This window comes from Triticum aestivum, chromosome 7A, assembly GCF_018294505.1.
Source record: "Triticum aestivum cultivar Chinese Spring chromosome 7A, IWGSC CS RefSeq v2.1, whole genome shotgun sequence".
Classification (NCBI taxonomy): domain Eukaryota; kingdom Viridiplantae; phylum Streptophyta; class Magnoliopsida; order Poales; family Poaceae; genus Triticum; species Triticum aestivum.
Window position 1 is genome coordinate 470,830,461 of NC_057812.1, and position 22,146 is coordinate 470,852,606.

Consider the following 22,146-nt stretch of genomic DNA (forward strand, 5'->3'; position numbering starts at 1 on the left):
CATAGGTTCTATCATGTATGCTATGTAGTGTACCAGACCTGATGTGTGCCTTGTTATAAGTTTGGCAGGGAGGTACCAAAGTAATCCAAGAGTGGATCACTAGACAGCGGTCAAGAACATCCTAAAGTACCTGAAAAGAACTAAGGATATGCTTCTCGTTTATGGAGGTGACAAAGAGCTCGTCGTAAATGGTTACGTCAATGCTAGCTTTGACACTGATTCGGATGACTCTAAGTCACAAATAGGATACATATTTATAGTGAATGGTGGAGTTGTCAGTTGGTGCAGTTCCAAGCAGAGCGTCGTGGCGAAATCTACGTGTGAAGCGGAGTACATAACTGCTTCGGAATCAGCAAATGAAGGAGTCTGGATGAAGGAGTTCATATCCGATCTAGGTGTAATACTTAGTGCACCGAGTCCAATGAAAATCTTTTGTGACAACACTGGAGCAATTGCCTTGGCGAAGGAATCCGGGTTTCACAAGAGAACCAAACACATCGAGAGACGCTTCAACTCCATTCTGAACAAGTCAAGGATGGAGACATGGAAATTTTCAAGATACATACGGATCTGAATGTAGCAGACCCGTTGACTAAGCCTCTTCCACGAGCAAAACATGATCAACACCAAGACTCCATGGGTGTAAGAATCATTACAATGTAATCTAGATTATTGACTCTAGTGCAAGTGGGAGACTGAATAAAATATGCCCTAGAGGCAATAATAAAGTTGTTATTTTATATTTCCTTATTCATGATAAATGTTTATTATTCATGCTAGAACTGTATTGATCGGAAACCTAAATACATGTGTGAATACATAGACAAACAATGTATGCCTAGTGAGCCTCTACTTGACTAGCTCGTTGATCAAAGATGGTTAAGGTTTCCTAGCCATGGACATGAGTTGTCATTTGATAATGGGATCACATCATTAGGAGAATGATGTGATGGACAAGACCCATCCGTTAGCTCAACATTATGATCGTTCAGTTTTATTGCTATTGCTTTCTTCATGTCAAATACATATTCCGTCGACTATGAGACTATGCAACTCCCGGATACCAGAGGAATGCCTTGTGTGCTATCAAACGTCACAACATAACTGAGTGATTATAAAGATGCTATACAGGTATATTCGAAGGTGTTTTTTGAGTTGGCATAGATCGAGATTATGATTTGTCACTCCGAGTATGTCATATATGTGTGTGAGGGGGGGAGGGTGGCGCCTAGAACACACAACATCAACTGTTAGCCGTGTGCGGCGCCCCCCTCCACAGTTTACATCCCCGGTCATATTCTCGCGGTGTTTTGACGAAGCCCTGCGAGGATCACTTCATCATCACCGTCAGCACGCCGTCGTGCTGACGGAACTCTGTACTACCTCGACACCTTGCTGGATCAAGAAGACGAGGGACGTCACCGAGCTGAACATGTGCAGAATTCGGAGGTGTCGTACGTTTGGTACTTAATTGGCGGAGCTAGAAGAAGTTCGACAACATCAACCGTATTGTCAAACGTTTCCGCTTACTGTCTACAAGGGTACGTAGACACATTCTCCCCTCGTTGCTATGCATCTCCATGGATAGATCATTGCGTGTGCTTAATTTTTTTTTTTGTTTTCCATGCAACAATTCCCAACACTTGAGTCCTTGTAGTCGTCGATAGATGTCTATGAATCTAGATGTAATTTTTATTATTTCTGGTGTTCGTTATACTACCACGATTGAAGACGAATAGACTCGAAGATTTATTGTAAAAAAATATACTCCATAACTTTCTTTTTTGACTTGCATTTCCATCATATAACCTTTTGGTATGTGAATGATATTTTGAGTCCCCCGTGGTGATGAGTGTGAAAAAGCGAAGCGCCGAACCGCAGCCCTCCTCGTTTGCTGGGAACCGTTCGCTGGTCGATCCTGTTAGGATTTAATCAATTACTTGATTAAAGATTAATCCCTGCATTAATCCCCACGTACGGTTGCTAGTTTGACAACCGACATGGCGGTTCCTCGCGTCTCTCCGAACAGACGCCTCCCACAACTCGTGTCTTTTCCCATTGTATAAATATGTACTCCATCATGACTAAAGAGTATACTTGAATCACTTTGCCTTGTCTCTCGTTCTACTCGAAACACGTTATCAGCACGCTCCCGGCCGAGCGACTCCGGCGGCGCGACAGTTCCATCGCTCGCCCGCGAGTTCGACGGCTACAACCAAGCGTGGTGGCGCCCGCTACCGCGGCGGCCCTTAGCCCGGCAGAAGCGCTTCCAAGCAGCAGCATCGCGCCGTGGATGGCCACGACCACAAATCTCTCGATCTCTAACTGCCTCTTCGATTCCTACTGGAATACAGGGGATAAACGAGAGAACCGGGCGAGTCTCCCGATCCCCTCTTCCAGTGGAATTCTTCACAGGTAATAGAAGAGACGATAAGGGAAGAACGAGCAAAGATAGAGAAGGAAATCTCCATCGATTTACAAAAGGACAAAGGTACCGTGAATTCTTCAATTCGCTACCCTTTGTCAACATCGCCAACGGCGCCAGCGTCCAAGCGCCGCGGATGCTCTTCCTAACGAGGTCCCGGCCGTCGGCTTGGTTCCCGAAAACGACGCCCCGGTTGCGCGACCCCGCGCGAACCCGCCGCGGCAAAAAAAAGCCACGCGCATGTCCGAGCCTGCCGCAGCCCCCGATGGCCCGATCCTGCATCAGCGGAAAGCGGCGGCACCGCAGCGCTCGTGACCATGCGGCGCGAGCACGACCTCCCTCTGGAGAGCGGCGCAGGCCACCTGCTGGCGCGTGGTCACGTAGCCACGACCTCCCTGCACGGAGGCGGCCTCCCGCTATAGTCCTGGCGTGGACGGTGGCGGCTACATGCGGGGCAGCGCCCTCCGGCGCAGCGCCGGTGATGCTCCTCGGCCCTCCAACGCGAGGCTGGTGGCGCTCCTTCCATGTAAGCGAAGACGGTGTCCTCGGCAAGATCTCGGCGGTTGCCAGCGTGGCTCTCAGCCCCGGCGGACAGGGGTGGCCAACAACTGGCGAGCCGCAAAGTCTTCCGGTGTGGCAGCACCAAAGACGACGGCTCTCGGCCGTTCATCAGCGGCGACGCTCTCCAGCGCGCGTGGGGCGCGCTTCTCTCCGCCCGACCTTCGCGTGGTGGCAGCCGTCGGAGACGGCAAGCAGAGCCCGCAGCCACGGTCCTAAAGCCGGGCTCGCCCGACGCGGCGTTCCCAGGCGTTCAAAGCGGCTGCCGGGGATGCGGCGCTACCAACCGCGGTGTCCGGCCTTGGCGCTCGGCCCGGAGGTGGCGCCCTCTGGCACTTGGAGCGGCGGTTCGCCCCGCACGACGACGTCGGCGTCCGGCCGCGGTCTCTCTCTCCCAAACGGCGGCGTGGCGGAGAATGACCCGTAGCCAAGCGACGAACCGCGACGCATCGGCCGGCTCGCGTGCACAGCGGTGGCGTCCTCCAGTGGCTTGTGGCTAGTTAGTGGCTACAACACACGAAATGGAGAAGATGAGACTGGGAAACCTTATCTCTTTTGGCATTTTGCATTAAGATGCTTGCCTTTGCAAGAATCCGCAAAACAGTCCGAAACAATGGTCACGTCCGATTTTTGACAATCCAATTCCATTTCTGGAATTTTTGAGAATCGGTACGGATAACAGTACTATTTACTAGTATTTACCTGTTTTGGCCATGTTGTTTATAAATTATTATTTTTTCTGTTGAGTATTGTTCTCCAGAATAAAATTATGATATAAATAATTTTCATGCTCACATATGTTGAGATTATTTATATCTATTATTTGCAATTGATATTTTCAATCTCTTGCAAAGATAAATTCAGTACTTCTATAGTACTGTTTCTCTGTTGAGTACGAGGTATTCTGGAATATTTATATGATGTATCTATTTTCATGTTAACCACATGTCGAAATTAGTACGTCTATTTGCAATTGAGATTTCCAATTTCTTGCAAATACGGATGCAAAATTCAAGGTGATTTCTTCAAATTGATGATTGAGATCACAAGGTAGTCATATGGATCTACTGCCTACTCAGATTATCAATGACTGTTGATACAACCTATATTTTGTCATTTTGACATTATGATTGCTTTACAAAGTGCTCTTCCACACATTTTACTAAGTCATGACATAAGGCATTAGAAGTGAGTATCTACTGATTTCATTAGATTATACTCCCTAGTGCTGCGAGATCTACTCCCTATCTTCAAGATGTCATACTTAGCAATTTGAGATTCATACTAATGGTTTCAAGATAACTTCTTGAAATACCCATTGATTTTGCTAAGTTCATTACAACATCAACCATGATGGTTTTTAATTTACTAGATGTAAATTAATTATCTTTGGTTTACCCATAGAGGTAACACATGACTATAAAGTTTGAGGCATTCGTCCTCAATGGTTACCACTGTCCTATCTGGGCCATCGACATCATGATCGCTCTTGTGTCTCGTGGAATAATGTGTGCAATCCAAGACCGTAGGATTCACCTCTGGTCGGGATCACACCGCTAACAGAAAAATATGTTGCCTTATAAATCTTAAGGCATTATATCGAAGCAGATCTCAACATCTGGTTATTCTGTATCAGCTATTCCTGGGATGTAAAGAATCTCAAGGGCAAAGGTTTGAATCTCACTTCATCCCTCCAACATGACTATCAGCAGTCATGAGACTCTATGAGCACGGAGAACATGAAGGTTGAATATGCACCAACTAACATGTTTGAAGACTTCGTCTAGTCTCTCAATCTCCTGAGTGGTCAACGCAATTTATGTCCATTTACGATGTTCTAATAAGAACATAAGTATTGTTGTCATCATATATTGTATATCACAATATATTGTATCAGCACTTTGGTACAAATACATTTGTATGTATTCTATATATCTGAGTGATTTTCATATTGAGAATCTTCATGTCTATATATAGATTTTTACGGGGGTCAATCTGATGAAAGATGATTTGTGCCTTGTGGACATATGCACCACGAACTCTATACTCAGGGAAGTAAAATGTTTTCACTCTCGTTGGGAGAAAAGGAGATATTTTAAAATCGCTAGATGCGACGAGGTATTTGTTGGCTCAACTCGAGTCATATTTACTATCCCTATGGGTACTCGAGTAACTTAAGGATGTTTTATTGCTTCCCGCTTAAACTCGTATCCTACTAAACTATGGAGGTATCCGTCAAAATAGTTTCCATAGCGAAACTTATGATGACAACAAAGAGAAATAACTTCTCTTTACCATATACAACGGATATGGCAAGCACATTTTCTGTGTATCATCTGGATTGTACTACACATACGACACAACCCCGTAGCACATGTGGTGTACGAAATAGTTTTCCCGAGTGTCTTGTACATGACAACTTGGCATACTCGTCTTGGTCATCGAGACATTGGGTTGAAACCGAAACTATCAGCAATTCCAATAGTTTATGATTATTATGATGCTAAATTCTAACAACATTTGGATTTTATGTGCACTATAAGTGACACAGGGAAGCTAATTTTAAGGCTCGCACACCTTAAAGTCTACGCTGAACCACTCAGACTCCTTGAATGCATCAAGTTGAGGTAAGTGGCTCTTCCCATCCATTGACTAGACTATTCAGGCATTCCATGGTTCTAAAAGATATATCTACATGATGGTCTTAATGTGTGCTTTATTCACACGAAACCATCGACTCATTATCCTGACATCGATTTCAAGCAATCGAATGGATAACATTGCCGAATTCTTCTTGAGTGCCTTCCTATGGCCCTCAGATTGAAGTTTAGCAATTTGTCCTAATGTCTACACTCAAAATGGTTTGGTAAAATCCTTTATCCAAAGAGTTAAGCTCATTGTATTATCTTTACTTTGAAATTGCAACTTACCAACTTTACGTTGGAGTCATGCAGTTTTACACGCTCATGACCAAACTGCATAATATTATTCCCCTCTATCTTTGATACGTGGAAATCTACCAAGTATTTCCTATCTGCGATAATTCGGTTACACACCGATATCATCACGCCGACATACATCATTGGCCCCTCAACATATAGTTGGGATCTATGTGAGGAATAACTGTATTATCGTCAATACCTCAAGCCCCTCACATGGTGAGTTATTCAAGGCAAGTATGTTGTTTCAATGAGGAATATTTCCAGGCATTAGGGGGAGAATTCAAGTACCATAAAGAATGCCAGAAAATTAGTGGAATGTTCAACACATTTCTTCCTCATATCCACGTACTCAAAGAGCTGAACCATGCGTTCAGAAGATTTGCAACATATTGCAAATAACCTGCCAGATTCATTTACTGACTATAAAGGTATCACACAATCCTACAATCCTGCAAAAGTACGCCTGAAAGAGTGGAGTTACCAACAAAATCCACTCCACTCCCCGTTCAAAGCAACAGGGGGAGATGTATGGCAGAAGTACATCAGGATTCAGCTTCTCGCAAGTAAGGATATCAAGGCTTGTGAATCAGTAAATGCAAGTCAACTTCACGTTGGCAGACACCTAATGGGTAGTATACACCCAGTGGACGGGAAACCTCCACCAACCCAGGTCATAGTGCACATAATGACTGGGACATCGGAATACCGGACTCAATCACATTGGGAAATCGCGAGCAGTCACCATGGGTAACGATATTTCCATCAACTATATATTGATATATAGATTCTGGAGAATCATATAACCGGAAGTCTACAATTGTTAACATACATTTCTCAACTAGATTGCAAAAACCTTTCAAATGATTCAGATCCAAAGACCACGGCCATGGCAAAGTGTGAACAACACTCGGACTGAACTCAAGCAAAGGGTATAATCTAGGTAGAATTGATCTTGCTCAATAATGGGAAGGTATTCATAAGTAATACCTACACCAGTTTTTTTTTCTGGAAACAGAATTGAGAACAACGAGGTGGTGAAACAAAGAGCAAGTATTGTAGCACAAGGGTTTACGCAGATACCCAACTATTCTCCAGAGGTGGAATCTCTTTCCGATAACTTATATCATTGGCAGTACAAATCATCTATCTCTGCAGTGGATAGATGTAGTGATCACATATCCATGTGGCTTGCTAGATTCAGACATATATGATTGATTTCCAGTGGAATCTCAATTCTGAATCGAAATACAAAATGCAACATACATTGTGTAAAAATCAATAAGTCACCATATGACTTATTGTTGTCGGTACATTTGGTACAACCGACTTAGTGAGCTCCTTTCCACAAGGATTACTCCTACAATGATGGTTATCCATGTTTGTCTGTCATGCACAATGATTACTCTTGCAATGACGATACATGTAATCATCTAAACGACGGAGTTTAAATGAAGGTTTTGGGTAAAACTAAGATACCGCTCGTTACTACTTGAGCACCTTCACTCATACATTATGGTATACTATGATGTCTATATCCATAATATATTGGAGAAATTTATTGTGGACAAATCTTATCCATCCATAACTCTCATGGTAGTTCATTCTCTAGACGTAGAGAATGATCTATTTAGACCAAGAGATGATGGAAATGAGATATTGGGACTCAATGTTCCATAATGCCATTGGATCCACCAAACACAATTGGTTGGTATTCAAGAATATCTTTCGATATCTCCAAGGCATCAAACATCTTATCCTGATTTTTCAGTTTCACAGAAATGTGAACACCAATATCATTGGATACATCGATCAGATCCCCACTATGTCAGATCGTAGACAAGCTTAGTGTTCCTACTAGGCGTGGTAGCCCTCTCGTGAAGAGTCTTCGAGATAGACCTCATGGCTACATCCACCAACCATTATCTCAACGATAATGTTTCTTCTGTTGCCCGGATGCAAACAGGTTACATAATAAGCAATATCACTATATTGCATATCTTGCAAGTCAAATCATGCAACTGATTTGTTCACAAAGTCTCTACCAACTTTTACATTCCAGGAATGTGTACATGGAATTGGTATATGACGACTTCGGAATATGCAAGAATCAGGGGGAGTATCTTCCTGAATTGTTCCTGTTCAAAGCATCATATTATACTCTTTTTTCCTTCATGAGTTTACTATACAGGTCTCATAAAGGTTTTTAATGAGGTAATATCAACATGAGATCATATGTCATACTTTCTGTTTTCCCCACCGGGGTTTTTGGGAAAGTATATATGACATATTTATTGTCCTCTAAACTCTATGAGTTTTCTCGTATTGAGTTAAAAGAGACAATGACCATTATATGTTGTACCATTTTCTTCTTATTTTTTCCACTGGGTTTGAAGGAGTTTTAGCAACATATCAAACTCTATACTCCTTATATTTTTCCCACAGGATTTTTAGAGGAGACTTTATCAAGATGATGGATATACGGAAGGACAAGCAGTGATTAGAGGGAGTGTTAGGATTTAATCAATTACTTGATTAAAGATTAATCCGTGTATTAATCCCCACGTACGGTTGCTAGTTTGACAACCGACATGGCGGTTCCTCGCGTCTCTCCTAACAGACGCCTCCCACAACTCGTGTCTTTTCCCATTGTATAAATATGTACTCCATCATGACTAAAGAGTATACTTGAATCACTTTGCCTTGTCTCTCGTTCTACTCGAAACAGATCCAACGGTCCAAGCGAGCCCCCTCTTTCCCTTTGACGCCGGTTTCCCTGCTGCTGCATTTTAGATCTACCAGGCAAATCCCCCTTCTCCTTCCTCGCTCGATCCCCAAATCAAATCGCTGCCTGCCTGCTTCCTCCACCCTAACCCTAACCCTAGCCGCGCCGCGCCGCGCCGCCACCATCGATCCCCAAACCCCTTCTCCTCCCTCCACCAAACCCTAACCCCTAGCCGCCATTGCCCCCCCGATGGTTCTACTCAAGCGCAATGTTGATTTCTCCCACGACGAGGCGGTATCCGCCGCAGTGCCAATCCCCTTCCCCTGCCCGTGGGGAGCAAGCAACAAAGCGAAGAGTGATGCAGTCATCGAGTACCTGCGCGCCCTCAAGGCCCGCGCAGTCGTCGCCTCTCCGCCGCAACTCTCCTCCCTCCGCATACTACCGCCGCCGAATTCCGCCCCGCTCCTAGGCCTGCGCTCGGGCCACATCTCCAGCGCGGACAAGAACCTGGTCGCCCTCTACGCCGGAGGGTACCACCCTCTCCCTCCGCATACTACCGCCGCCGAATTCCGCCCCGCTCCTAGGCCTGCGCTCGGGCCACATCTCCAGCGCGGACAAGAACCTGGTCGCCCTCTACGCCGGAGGGTACCACCCTGGCGCCGATACGATTGCGGAGATGGGAGCCTATCTCATCTACGACGCCAGGGATGGCTCCCTCTCCGTCATCCCCCCTATCCCCTCCGACGACGAGTATCTGGCCATGGGGCACCAGTCGGCCGTCGTCATGTGCGACGCCACCGGGACCGGGGGTGGCTACCTTCTTGCCGAGCTCGTCTGGGTCATGCCAGGGTTCTCCCGAGCCGCCGTCTGGCTGTGGGAGTCGTCTGCCAAAGAATGGGTCTTGAAGCCCGGCTGCCTGCCCCTTCCACCCGACATCGCCATGGATTTCTCCATTCACTCGTGCTTCTCTTATCGGGGCTCTACCTTCTGCTGGGTAGATCTCCACCAAGGCATGGTGCTCTGTGATCTGCACCAAGGCTGCAAGTTCAGCTTCATTGAGTTGCCCCAAGGACGTCCAAACTATGATGCCTCCGAACATCCAGACGGCCTCTGCGCTGAGGAGTTCCGTTCCGTGGCCTGTGTTCGTGGCTCCATCAAGTTCCTTGCCTTCAATAAATTTGTTGAACGCAAGCCCGGCGAAGAATATGGACTGACCGTCTGGACTCTCTACCCTGACCACTCAGGGTGGAGCATAAGCTACCAGTGCAGGGTCCGAGACATCTGGGCAAACGCCAACTACCAGTCTGCTGGTTTGGGACAGCTTGGTCCGTCGTTCCCTGTCCTGAGCATCCATCAAGACAGCGTCGTCTACCTAGTCGTAAACGATGCCCGTGTGGTGGGGAAGGACCGTCGACTAGTGCACAAGGCCCAGTATTTGCTTCGTGTCGACATGGGGAATAACAACGATGTCCAGGTCTATCAACAGAAGACGACACATATTTATTCCCAGCTCTTTGCAAGTGAGTTCAGTGCGCACCAACGACAGGATCACCCGGTACTACTACCACCACCAAGCATGATTTCATTTGCATACTACTGTCATTTTATCTATGTATGTTCACTATCACTGAACATGCTTTCATTTGCAGGCGTGCTACTATAATTTTGCTTAGGTTTTATAAAATGATTAAAATTCCAATTCTTGCTTATCGCGTCCAGTTTGCTTCATACTCGCTAATAGAAATCAAGATATTTGGCCACCTCCTCATGTTGAACAGTAGATGTCTGATATAGATGCTCATCCGCAATCATGATTCTGTAATCAATTGTCACTACCTGAACATGCTTTCATTTGCAGGCGTGCTATTGTAATTTTGCTAAGATTTTATAAAATGATTAAAATTCCAATGCTTGTTTATTGCATCCAGTTTGCTTCATACTTTTGAATAGAAATCAAGATATTTGGTCGCCTCCCCTTGTTCAACAGTAGATGTCTGATATTGATGCTTATCGGCAATCATGATTCTGGAATCAATTTTTACTACCAAATTACTCTGCCCCCTTGTCATATCAGTACCAAACTTCTTGCACATCATGATGACACTCTTTTGCATGTTTTAAGGCTGTTTTTTCTTGTCATATCAGTACCGAACTTCTTGCACATTATCATGACACTCTTTTGCATGTTTTAAGGCTGTTTTTTCTTATCTTTTTTCTTGTCATATCAGTACCGAACTTCTTGCAAACCATAGTGTTGTCATTAGCTTCACCCCTACACTTTTAAGGCATTCATTGAATATAGCAGCGTATGTGTAGTTCGTTTCTGAACTTGGAATTGGTATGAGCCAAGTCCATTCAAAGATGCACATAGCAGATGAAGCATAATTTCAAACTAGAGCTGAGCACTGACAGTGTCTGAATGAAAGATGTCAAAAGTAAATAAATGTACCCTTGACACAGATGGCTGTTTCAAACATTTTAATTCAGAGCATCCTAGACTGACCTTTAGACATTGTGTTGGGTGTTTCCCAAATAATTAATATCGATGCATGTTTACTATAGCTTGCAGTTTTTTCATTTTTAAAATTGTTTTTAGGTAATTATAACCTGTCATATGGTCACACTAAAGGTATTATGTTTCTTTTTGCCAGAGAGAGATAGAAGCAAGCGAGTTTGGTGCAAGTGGAAAGAAGACGAAGGCCTGAGATGTTGCAACACATCAAGTGGAAATTTAGACCGCATCATTATCACTTGATGTTGTGTGGGTCCACTGGAGGCATTTAATGTGGTCATTATCAACTGTTTTTATTTATTAAACTTGGATTTTGGGTAGAATGCATTATGTATGAGTCATGGCTCTATGTCATTATGTATGAGAACTACTTTGATGCCTCCCTCCGCTGTTTGCTTGCCCAAATTTGTTAACTATTGTATGCTGCTAGACATGAGGCTTTGGATCTTGTTCTGTAGCGTGAACTTGTGGTGTTTGAAAAAAAATATGAAAAAACCCATGTTTATAAAGTTTAAAAAGAATTTGAAAACAAATATGTCTAAAGTTGAATGTGTTTACCACATGAAATTTGGTTTGCACACATTTTTGGTGGCCTGTGGCGTACAATCGCTTGTTTTGACCCTCTGGACTAGTGGTCAAAGACTGGTTGCAGCACAAGGCGTACAATCGCTTGTTTTGAGTGTGCCTATTCTGAATTAATGAAACAAAAAATTCAAGCTGAAAAAAGTGAAAAGGTCCAGTTGGATGACAATCTCGTTGAAACAATATATTTTCAAGCTGAAAGAGCCTGGAATTGTGTACGTACACGAGGACTCAACCAAAGGTGCAACAAAACCAAGGAATGAACAAACACACACAACAAGCCACCACCCGAGTGTCCAGCACAAGAACAAACACCAAAGAGTAGCAGTGCATTTGGAAGCAGATCTCAGCCAAACCAACTCGGAAGCCACAAGCAGAAAAATTAAGTTAACCCCTACCAAGTGGAACAAGGTAATGGGTACGAAGTACAATGCAAACTTCAGTTTGTAATGTTGAACCAGGCTCAAAGGGTTACAACAATTACCACTTGCCACTAGTATTAGACATGCATTCAACTCTCACAAAAAGCGTAGCAGGCCATCTAGCTAAACAGTCAGTCACCCGCAGGCATTGCGCTTGAAATCAGTTATTTTGGACCATCTCACAATCAACTGTGTGATCACCAAGCCTGCAAATAAGCAAAAAACATATCAGATAAGTTGACATATTATGTATGATTACCAACTAGCAAGTGCATAGCTCACATTTGACTTCATCAACAAAAGTCTCAATCGATGCAGGGCATGGCTGCTGGCATTTGCTTTTGAATCTAACTAAAATTCTAAACAGCATAGAAGCTAGAAAATATTTGTCAGCCATCACCAATGAGAACGCTGCTTCAAGCTTATCTAATGGGAACCCCTGCATCAAAATAAGTTTTATCAGCTTGTCATACAAAAATAGCTTGTCAAACTTAAATACAAGAGAGAATATTTGAAAAAATATCTTACTAAGCGGTGTTTGAAGAAATTGTGAGAAAACCCAAGCAAACTGACTTCATTATTCTTGTACGGGTACCATATGCTCCCAAAATCATCTTCCCACCAAATATAAGTGTACGTTTGATTCATTGCTGGAATCTGCCTCAACTTGAGCTCCCGATTAAAATGCACGAGAACTTTTTTCAAGGCGGTTAGATCATCTTCACCAAGCCTTTTAATCAAAAGGTCCAGAAATGCACTGTGATTGATCCTTTCAGAATATGTCAAGAGAGAAATGTGATTTGTGACAAAAGCAATCACTCCCTTACTTTGACAGTCAACATTTGGACCTCTAGCTGACAAGAAATCAATCAGATGATAAAAATCCATTGGATATTTGTCAGCTGCGTCTCCTAAGGCCCGGTCAAAGATTACAGAAACAGCATTGTAGTCCAACAAGGCAGAAGGCCGACTATATTCTTCTGGGGCAGCATCGATACGGACATTTCCATCGCTGTCAAACATAATTTGCTGGGAACTGAAGTTACCTCCGAAGGAATGGCCACTAAAGTGCTTCCGGCACAGGTAGATTAGCACTTTTTTACATCGAACTTGGAGGAGACGTGCCAGATATTTCACTTCCATTTGTGGCTGTATGATGGCCTGTTCCGGGAGAAGTAGGTCCCCTGGCAAAGGCACACGCTGGTATGGATCCAGAGCACTGATTACATAATCCCAGTTGTGACCAGCACTGCAAAACAAACAAAATTAGTGTTTTCCAATGTTCAGGGACCCGAAGTATTGCAGGAAAAAAAGAAAGTATAGATAACCCCCACAAATATCCCGTTGGGCCACTGTACCCCCTCATGTCCAAAACAAGAATCTTAACCCCGCAGACAAGCGTTTATCATGGAAGGTGAATGGATAATTAGATTTTCACGTACCAACCACCTCGCAGACGAGCGTTGAGTTTAATTGTTAAATCTCTTGGGATTTGATAACATGAAAGCAGACGATTTGGCTCCAAAACTTTTCCAGCATATGTCGAATAAAAGTCGCGTGGCTTCATTCCCAATCTAACAAAAGCAATCTCGCTCAACAGATTTATGTCTAATTTACTCAGATTCTCTTGAAGTGAAATGGTTGATCCATAAATATCCATAAATATCTAAAAAGCAAAAGGTAAATCAGATGTTGAACATAATCGAGTTCTTCATAGAATATACAATTTCTCAATGTAAACCAATATATAAAGATCAAATCTAATTTTCAGTCACATGTACAGAATAAGCTCAGGAGAGATTAGGTAAATTAATTGAGAATTCAGAATATTATGGTGCTATGGCTCCTTGAAATAAAGATAAATAGATCCTGAGGGTTCTTAGGGATTTCTTTTGGTTATGTGAGGGCAAACCAATCTGCCTTTACCTTTAGAGAAATAGAAAAAATCTATATGAGCCATCAGTTCCAGGATAGATGGACCAGATTATGGGGGATGGCTATGAGCGCACAGTTGCTAGCTCCTTTGCACAAAACTCCCTCACTTCTGTTAGAGTTATAATATAACTCATGTACCCCTTTGTATTTATCCCGTTGTATAAGGGGTTTCCTGCATATGTTCCACACCTGTACATGTATATATATATCGGCCTATGGCCTCATGGGAATACAAGTTGCATATTCCTAACATGGTATTAGAGCTAGGTTAATTTTTTCGCACGCTGCAACTCGTGCGTTCGATCCCTCCTCTCCAGATCGATCTTCTCTCTCGATCTCTCACCTCTCCCGATCGGCGATCGAAGCAGCAGGCCGCAGGGGGCGATCTCTCTCCTCTCCCGATCGGTGATCAAGCTGCCGCTCCCGCTCGATCTCTGAATCACTCGAAGGACTCCATCGATCGCTCGAAGGCCGCCTCAGCATCGCTCGATCTCAGCATCGCAGGACTCATCGATCGCTCGAAGGCCGCCTCAGCATCGCTCGATCTCAGCATCGCTCGAAGGCCGCCTCTGCGTGATCGCTCCGCAGGCCCAGCAGGGGTTCGTCCCGCAGGAAGGATTCCCTCCCGCACTGCCACCTCCGCCTGATCGCTCGATCTCATCTCTCGCTCGCAGGCCCGACTTCGGATTCCTAAAAAAAAATGTCTGCTGCATCGGGCTATGTTGCTGTCCCTCGCTGTCCGGTGATCATTGATGGTACTAACTACACCGAGTTTACTGGCTTCATGCGCATTCACATGCATGGCATCCGTCTTTGGGGTGTTCTTTCTGGCGAGGTCTGCTGTCCGCCACGTCCAGTTCCTCCGGTGGCCCCTACTCCGCCAACTCCATCGGTTCTTCCTACGGATGCTAATCAGGTCGCCAAGGATGCGGCTAAGCTTGCTGATGAGGCTGCTGATCGTGCTTATGATGAGAGGGTTTTGGCTTATGAGGAGGCTCTTCAGACGTATCATGGTGCTCTGTCTGTTTACACCCAGTGGCTTGATGATGATGCTCGTGCTGCAGCTGTTCTCACTGCTAGTGTTCTGCCTCAGTTTGCTTCTGAATTTCTGGGTCTTCCTACCGTCTTTGAGATGTGGACCCGTCTTCGTGAGCGCTATCAGCCCTCTGGTGATGCCTTATACCTCTCTGTGATCCGTTAGGAGCATGCTCTTCAGCAGGGTGACTCTACTGTTGATGACTTGTATGCACAGAGTTCTGCTATCTGGCGCCAGCTTGATTCTCTTCGTAGTGCTGGGTGTCGTACCTGCCCCTGTTGCCAGGCTGTCCAGGCCAATTTAGAGTTTCATCGCGTCTATGAGTTCCTGTCTCGGCTCCGTAAGGAGTTTGAGCCCCGGCGTGCTCAGTTGTTTGCTCGTGGCCGTATTTCTCTCATGGAGGCGCTTTCTGAGATTCGTGCTGAGGAGACTCGCTTACATGGTGCTGGTTTGCTGGAGGTTCCCTCTGTGCTCGCTACTCGTGCTCCTATGCCACCTGCTGCACCGACCCCTTCTCGCTCGAGTACTCCGCCGCTCTTGCTCACTCCTTCTGGAGGCTCAGGTCGCCCCCGTCCACATTGCGACTATTGCAGCAATGATGGTCATCTTGAGTCTCAGTGCTACACGAAGAAGAAACACCTGCGCAAGGCTCGATCATCATCTTCAGGGACTTCGTCATCTACCTCGACAACTTCAGCCATTGCTTTGACTGAGCAGGATATTCTGAGACTTAAGCGTCTGCTCGCGGCTTCAGGTTCTTCCTCGACGGGTACTGCTGGTTCTGTGACTGATGCTTCCCGCACTGAGCAATCACCCTCTACACAGTCAGGTACATCCCCATGGGTTCTGGACTCTGGAGCTTCTTTTCATATGTCTTCTCATTCTTCCACTTTGTCCTCTCTTCGATCACTGGATTCTCCTGTTCATGTCTTCACTGCTGATGGTACTCCACTTTCTGTTGCTAGTAGAGGCAATCTTACTACTCCTTATTCTGTTCCTGATGTTGCTCATGTTCCTCAACTTACGGATTCTGGTTGTCACGTCATCCTTGACGTTGACTCTTGTTTTGTCCAGGACCGTCGCACGCACACTCTGGTTGGGGCTGGCCCTCGCCGCCGTGATTCTCGGGGTCTTTGGGAGCTGGACTGGCTTCATGTTCCTTCCGCTGCCACCACCATCGCCAGTTCTTCCGCTCCTGTCGCCTCCGTTACTGGTTCCTTCCAGCAGTGGCATCATCGACTTGGTCATCTGTGTGGTTCTCGGTTGTCTTCTTTAGTTCGTCGAGGTCTTCTGGGGTCTGTCTCAGGAGATGTCTCTTTAGAGTGTCAGGGTTGTCGTCTTGGCAAGCAGATTCAGTTACCATATTCACATAGTGAGTCAGTGTCCAAGCGTCCTTTCGATTTAGTCCCCCATTCTGATGTATGGGGTCCGGCCCCTTTCGCTTCGAAAGGTGGTCATAAATACTATATTATTTCATAGATGATTTCTCTCGTTACACATGGCTTTATTTCATGACTTCTCGTTCTGAGGTGTTGTCTATCTATAAGCGTTTTGCTGCCATGGTTCATACTCAGTTCTCTTCACCCATTCGTGTTTTTCGTGCTGACTCCGCAGGCGAGTATATCTCTAAGATGTTGCGTGGTGTTCTTGCTGAGCACGGGACTCTCTCTCAATTCTCTTGTCCTGGTGCTCATGCTCAGAATGGTGTGGCTGAGCGAAAGCATCAACATCTTCTTGAGACGGCTCGTGCATTGATGATTGCTGCCTCTCTCCTGCCTCATTTTTGGGCTGAGGCCGTCTCCACATCCACCTATCTTATCAATATACAGCCTTCCGCTGCTCTACAGGGTGGTTCCTTTCGAGTGACTTTTTGATCGTTTTCCCGATTATTCGATGCTTCGCTCGTTTGGTTGTGTTTGCTATGTTCTTCTTGCCCCTCGCGAACGCACCAAACTGACCGCTCAGTCTGTTGAGTGTGTCTTCTTAGGCTACAGTGATGAGCATAAGGGCTATCGTTGTTGGGATCCTATTGGTCGTCGGATGCGTATCTCTCGAGATGTGACTTTTGATGAGTCTCGTCCCTTCTACCCACGCCCATCTTCCTCGACTTTTTCAGTGCAGGATATCTCTTTCCTCACTTTTCCTGACTCACCTATCACCCCCGTCGAGACTATACCTCTCCGTTCCACTTCCTCTCCTTCTCCACATCTAGTTGATTTGCAGCCTAGCATGTCACCGGGTTCTCCACCTTCATCTCCGGTGACTTCCTCCCCTGTCTCCTCTCCCAGCCTGTCACCGGATTCTACACCTTCATCTCCGTTGACTTCTTCGTCGCCACCCCCCGATTCTACCTTGACGATTCCTCCTTCTATTATTCCATCTTTTCCTCAGCATTACACTCGTCGTCCACGACCAGTCGATGCCTCTGTGGATGAGTCATCTTCCTCTCAACCTACTTATGGCTTGCGTTCTCGTCCTCGTCCGCCTGTTGATCGCTTTGGATTTCCCACCGTTGGTGCTGCTGTTCTTGAGCCGACTTCTTACCGTCAGGCTGTTGTTCATCCTGAATGGCAGTTTGCGATGGCAGAGGAGATTGCTGCTCTTGAACGCACTGGTACCTGGGATCTTATTTCTCTTCCTCCCGGAGTCCGTCCGATCACTTGTAAGTGGGTCTACAAGGTTAAGACTCGCTCCGATGGTTCTCTTGAGCGTCACAAAGCTCGTCTTGTGGCTCGTGGTTTTCAGCAGGAGCATGGTCGTGATTATGACGAGACTTTTGCTCCTGTGGCCCATATGACCACTGTTCGTACACTTCTTGCCGTTGCCTCTGCACGCCACTGGTCTATATCTCAGCTTGATGTTAAGAATGCCTTTCTTAATGGTGAGCTGCGTGAGGAGGTGTACATGCAACCACCACCTGGGTATTCTGTTCCTGATGGCATGGTATGTCGTCTCCGTCGCTCTCTCTATGGCCTTAAGCAAGCCCCCCGTGCCTGGTTTGAGCGCTTTGCCTCTGTGATCACTGCTGCTGGTTTTTTAGCAAGTGCTCATGATCCAGCATTGTTTATTCACCTTTCTCCTCATGGTCGGACTCTTCTTCTTTTTTATGTTGATGACATGATCATCACGGGGGATGACCCCGAGTATATTGCCTTTGTAAAGGCCCGTCTTAGTGAGCAGTTTCTTATGTCTGATCTTGGACCTCTTCGCTACTTTCTTGGGATTGAAGTCTCTTCTACCTCTGATGGCTTTTTTATATCCCAGGAAAAGTATATCCAGGATCTTCTTGCTCGTGTTGCTCTTACTGACGAGCGCGTTGTTGAGACTCCTATGGAGCTCAATGTTCACCTCCGTGCTACTGATGGTGATCCTCTCCCTGACCCGACGCGTTATCGTCATCTTGTTGGCAGTCTTGTCTATCTAGCTGTCACTCGTCCGGACATCTCTTATCCGGTTCATATTCTGAGTCAGTTTGTCTGTGCTCCCACCTCGGTTCACTATAGTCATCTCCTTCGTGTTCTTCGATATCTTCGAGGCACGATCTCTCACCGTCTATTCTTTCCTCGCTCCAGTTCTTTACAACTTCAGGCCTATTCAGATGCTACGTGGGCTAGTGATCCTTCCGATCGCCGTTCACTTTCTGCTTACTGTGTTTGTCTTGGTGGTTCTCTCATTGCCTGGAAGACGAAGAAACAGCTTGCAGTTTCCCGTTCGAGTGCCGAGGCTGAGTTGCGAGCAATGGCTCTTTTGACGGCAGAGGTGACTTGGTTACGGTGGTTACTTCAGGATTTTGGTGTTTCTGTCACTACACCGACTCTGCTTTTATCTGACAGTACAGGTGCTATCAGCATTGCACGCGATCCTGTGAAGCATGAGCTCACCAAGCATATTGGTGTTGATGCTTTCTATGTGCGCACTGGTGTGCAGGATCAGGTTATTGCTCTTCAGTATGTGCCTTCCGAGTTACAGTTAGCGGATTTCCTGACGAAGGCTCAGACTAGAGCACAACATGGCTTTTATCTCTCCAAACTCAGTGTTGTTCATCCACCATGAGTTTGAGGGGGGGTGTTAGAGTTATAATATAACTCATGTACCCCTTTGTATTTATCCCGTTGTATAGGGGTTTCATGCATATGCTCTACACCTGTACATGTATATATATATCGGCCTATGGCCTCGTGGGAATACAAGTTGACTATTCCTAACAACTTCTACTTGTTAGCTTTCAGAACTACCTTCTCGCTCGTACGATAGTAGCAGGCCAACAGCTCACACCCAAATTCCCCAACCCTAGCTTGCGTACCAGCCGCCTCCTGGACCAATCCTCTCCTCCATCTTCCTCCAGCTTGCCGATGGTGGAGACGATCCGGTGCCTACCAGGGCGAGTATGCCTAGCGGAGGTGCCATTCAAGCTCCTATTCGTCTTGTCGCTGGCGGTCTGGCTGCCCAAGCGGACCTCGCCCTGTCCTAAGCGAACAAGAACTGGATGGTACTCTGCTCCGGCTACCAGAGGTCGACCTCGCCCCATCCTTTTTTCTACCCCAAGCCGCCATTCTCCACATGTCGCCACCCACCCCACCGAAGCCGGAGAAGAAAACTCCAATCTGAAGGTATGCTTATCTGTTAGTCTGCTACCAATTTCAGAGTTAATTTTGTAGCCTTTTATTTAGAAAGTATTTTAGTTCAGATTTTACTACAACTGTCCATATCATGTGAATAATATTTTGGTCAAACATAGTTACCTGAGTTCCTCCAATCGAGAGGAGATTTAGAAAGATTTAGAAATTCTGAATGTTTGGAAGTGATATGAATGGCTACATTTTTTAAATTTAAACATATGCACATACATTGTAGATGATATAATTTGTTCGTCACTAGCAATAGCTTGGAAGCTTAGAACGGTTTTTGAGCAAATGCTATATTCACATAGATATGCACGAGCAGTACAGTAGCTGATCCACTAGCAGGACACTGTGTTATATATACAGAGAGCTAAAGGAAATTGCTTAGGACAGAAAATCCATCAATCCAATGGAATAACCATACTGCCAGCATATATGCTTATTCACATCTTTTCGATCAAGCTAAAAATCACCTGTGATACATGTCAACTATAGTGCAAATCCTAGTTGGTATGTACTCACACTTTTCGGAGCCAAATTCAGTTAATTTGGAGAGACCTTTATTAGTGTTCATTTGCCATAACAAAAACAGAAATTCTGCAAACTTACCGGATACTGTACATGAGAAGCAACTAATCTCATCTACCTGTTAAAGTACCTGAACGTGAAGTTCACGCGGGCACAAGACTGAAATTTATTACACACATGCAAATATGTGGAACTTCACTGATTTATGGGAATCCACTATCTTTTTGGACTTTTTTTGTAGTACACAATTCCTGCTCTAAGTATGATGGATAGATCGGGCTTGTCGACTAGTACTAAGCTCGGCAACTTCCGTTCAGCTACTGCACCTCGATCCGAAATGGAGGGAATAGCGTGACGTTACCTTTATAATCTGCATTTGTAGGACTGTGATAAAACTCCCTTTAAATTGCTCGATGTCCTTTTTTTGTCCTTGCCATTTATGTTTTTACCTATTCTTTCAATCTATAATTTATTGATAGGAAGTCTATGCATGGCTGTGCAAGCTTTCACCCCCTCTGGATCTGGAGCCTATGTTCATATTTTCTCAAGGTATCCAGATAGATTTTTGCATGCCCGGTTTGTTTGTATCAAATTTCGCAACGTATTTTACATATGCCATGGCCTACTGGAGTATCCGAACAATAACTATTGAGCTCTTTCTTAGGTCAGTTGCGGCAAATGGCTAAAAGTGCTATCTGGTCCTTCTATATGTTTGAGGAATTTCATCCTAAGTTTGACATCTAGGTTATGTATCCTGGGTTGGAGCGGCGAACGAAGCTGGACATAATGACCGCCTCTCTTCTCAAAATGTGTTGTTTGCAATTCGTACATGTTTCTAACGTACTTGCATTTATCTTCTCTGCTTAACTAGGTGGATTGAGCCGATGAAGGGTATATAGAGTTCATGGAGGTTGCCATATATTCCAACAGATGAAGCTCGAGTAGCAACAATCACTAAAATAGGAGGCAAAATGATAGATCTTGTTTGGCATGTACCATCAGGTCCTACTCGGTCTTCATGCAAATGTACTAAAAATTATCAATGTATGCCTCTTTTGTGTTGTGTTCTCATGGACTCAAATACTCGAATGCTTGTTGAGCACCGATAACTTCGGTCCTTTATTTTCTCATGCACTCAGACGCTTCCAATTTGACATGCAAGATGTACAAAGTTCTGCCTGATCTGGGATGGCTTAATTTCCTCATGTGCTCAAATATTTGTGATATATATTAGGGGTTTTTGTGGTCAACATGTTCAACTCTCTTGAATAATTAGGACTTTATATTATAAACTAAGAGGAGAGGGACGTCAACGCTGTGCATATATGAAATGGTCTTAGTTTATAAAGACTCGAGATTCTACAGCCAGAGAGGAGACATCAACGCTGTCAGGTTTGAAAAATAGTCTTGTTACCAAGGACAAAACGAGATTGGACATGAGAAAGTTGAGGTGGTTACTGCAAAAGTGAAGTTGTATATCTAAGTAGTATCAGGGCTGCGTCCACTAAAATCTGCACCATCTATGCTTTATCTGACAGCCCAGATTCATTTTTCTATTCTTCAACCATATGCCCAGATTCTACACTAGTTGCTCCCTTCTGAATGTCATAGGACAGCATGCTGCTTAGTGTTACCTTAAATCATGTGTTACATTTCTCCTTGCATTCTGAGCAAGTGGTTCGTACCATAATGAAATCTGCTAGCTACAGCAGATTAAAAAAATGTCGTGCGGAAGAAGCAGTCTTACAGCTTATGTTCTAGGGCCGAGTACACGTTCCCGTATCAGAAAAATCAACCGATAAACCTCACGGGACACTGGAAATTGGGTCACAACCAGTAATGTGGGGACTCAATGTCTAAAT

The 22,146-nt window shown here is 45.0% G+C and overlaps 3 protein-coding genes across 5 annotated transcripts; all 3 read left to right on the forward strand.

Moving 5' to 3' along the window:
- Nucleotides 1-2,372: 2,372 nt before the first annotated feature.
- On the forward strand, nucleotides 2,373-3,832 carry LOC123147627 (uncharacterized; the record flags this gene model as incomplete). The annotated part of the gene is given in 1 exon segment (XM_044566891.1): nucleotides 2,373-3,832. A coding segment is annotated over 1 exon segment (1,038 nt), but the record flags the coding sequence as incomplete, so codon positions are not given.
- A 4,792-nt stretch (nucleotides 3,833-8,624) lies between these two features.
- On the forward strand, nucleotides 8,625-11,612 carry LOC123147628 (uncharacterized). The gene is made up of 3 exons (XM_044566892.1): nucleotides 8,625-9,157; nucleotides 9,273-10,202; nucleotides 11,299-11,612. The coding sequence occupies exons 1-3, from the start codon at nucleotides 8,897-8,899 to the stop codon at nucleotides 11,350-11,352; spliced, it is 1,245 nt and encodes a 414-aa protein (XP_044422827.1). The 5' UTR covers nucleotides 8,625-8,896; the 3' UTR covers nucleotides 11,353-11,612.
- A 7,710-nt stretch (nucleotides 11,613-19,322) lies between these two features.
- Nucleotides 19,323-21,489, forward strand: LOC123147629 (uncharacterized). Of its 3 annotated transcripts, XR_006473352.1 has the most exons (4): nucleotides 19,323-19,744; nucleotides 20,764-20,833; nucleotides 20,949-21,028; nucleotides 21,156-21,489. XR_006473352.1 is itself a non-coding variant. In XM_044566893.1 (3 exons), the coding sequence occupies exons 1-3, from the start codon at nucleotides 19,487-19,489 to the stop codon at nucleotides 21,026-21,028; spliced, it is 408 nt and encodes a 135-aa protein (XP_044422828.1). In that variant the 5' UTR covers nucleotides 19,324-19,486; the 3' UTR covers nucleotides 21,029-21,489. The 3 variants fall into 3 exon arrangements, 2 of the variants coding, with proteins under 2 accessions (XP_044422828.1, XP_044422829.1); XM_044566893.1 differs by having other exon boundaries at nucleotides 19,324-19,744; nucleotides 20,949-21,489; XM_044566894.1 differs by lacking the exon at nucleotides 20,949-21,028 and having other exon boundaries at nucleotides 19,327-19,744; nucleotides 21,156-21,438.
- The last annotated feature ends 657 nt before the right edge of the window (nucleotides 21,490-22,146 follow it).

Excerpts from the sequence above, each read along its gene's own strand:
- LOC123147629 (XM_044566893.1), top strand. The coding sequence starts at position 19,487 with ATGGTGGAGACGATCCGGTGCCTACCAGGGCGAGTATGCCTAGCGGAG. Across the intron at positions 19,745-20,763 it reads AAGAAAACTCCAATCTGAAG|GAAGTCTATGCATGGCTGTG; the intron begins GTATGCTTATCT and ends ATTTATTGATAG. Across the intron at positions 20,834-20,948 it reads TATGTTCATATTTTCTCAAG|GTCAGTTGCGGCAAATGGCT; the intron begins GTATCCAGATAG and ends GCTCTTTCTTAG.
- LOC123147628 (XM_044566892.1), top strand. The coding sequence starts at position 8,897 with ATGGTTCTACTCAAGCGCAATGTTGATTTCTCCCACGACGAGGCGGTA. Across the intron at positions 9,158-9,272 it reads CCAGCGCGGACAAGAACCTG|GTCGCCCTCTACGCCGGAGG; the intron begins GTCGCCCTCTAC and ends GACAAGAACCTG. Across the intron at positions 10,203-11,298 it reads ACCAACGACAGGATCACCCG|AGAGAGATAGAAGCAAGCGA; the intron begins GTACTACTACCA and ends TCTTTTTGCCAG.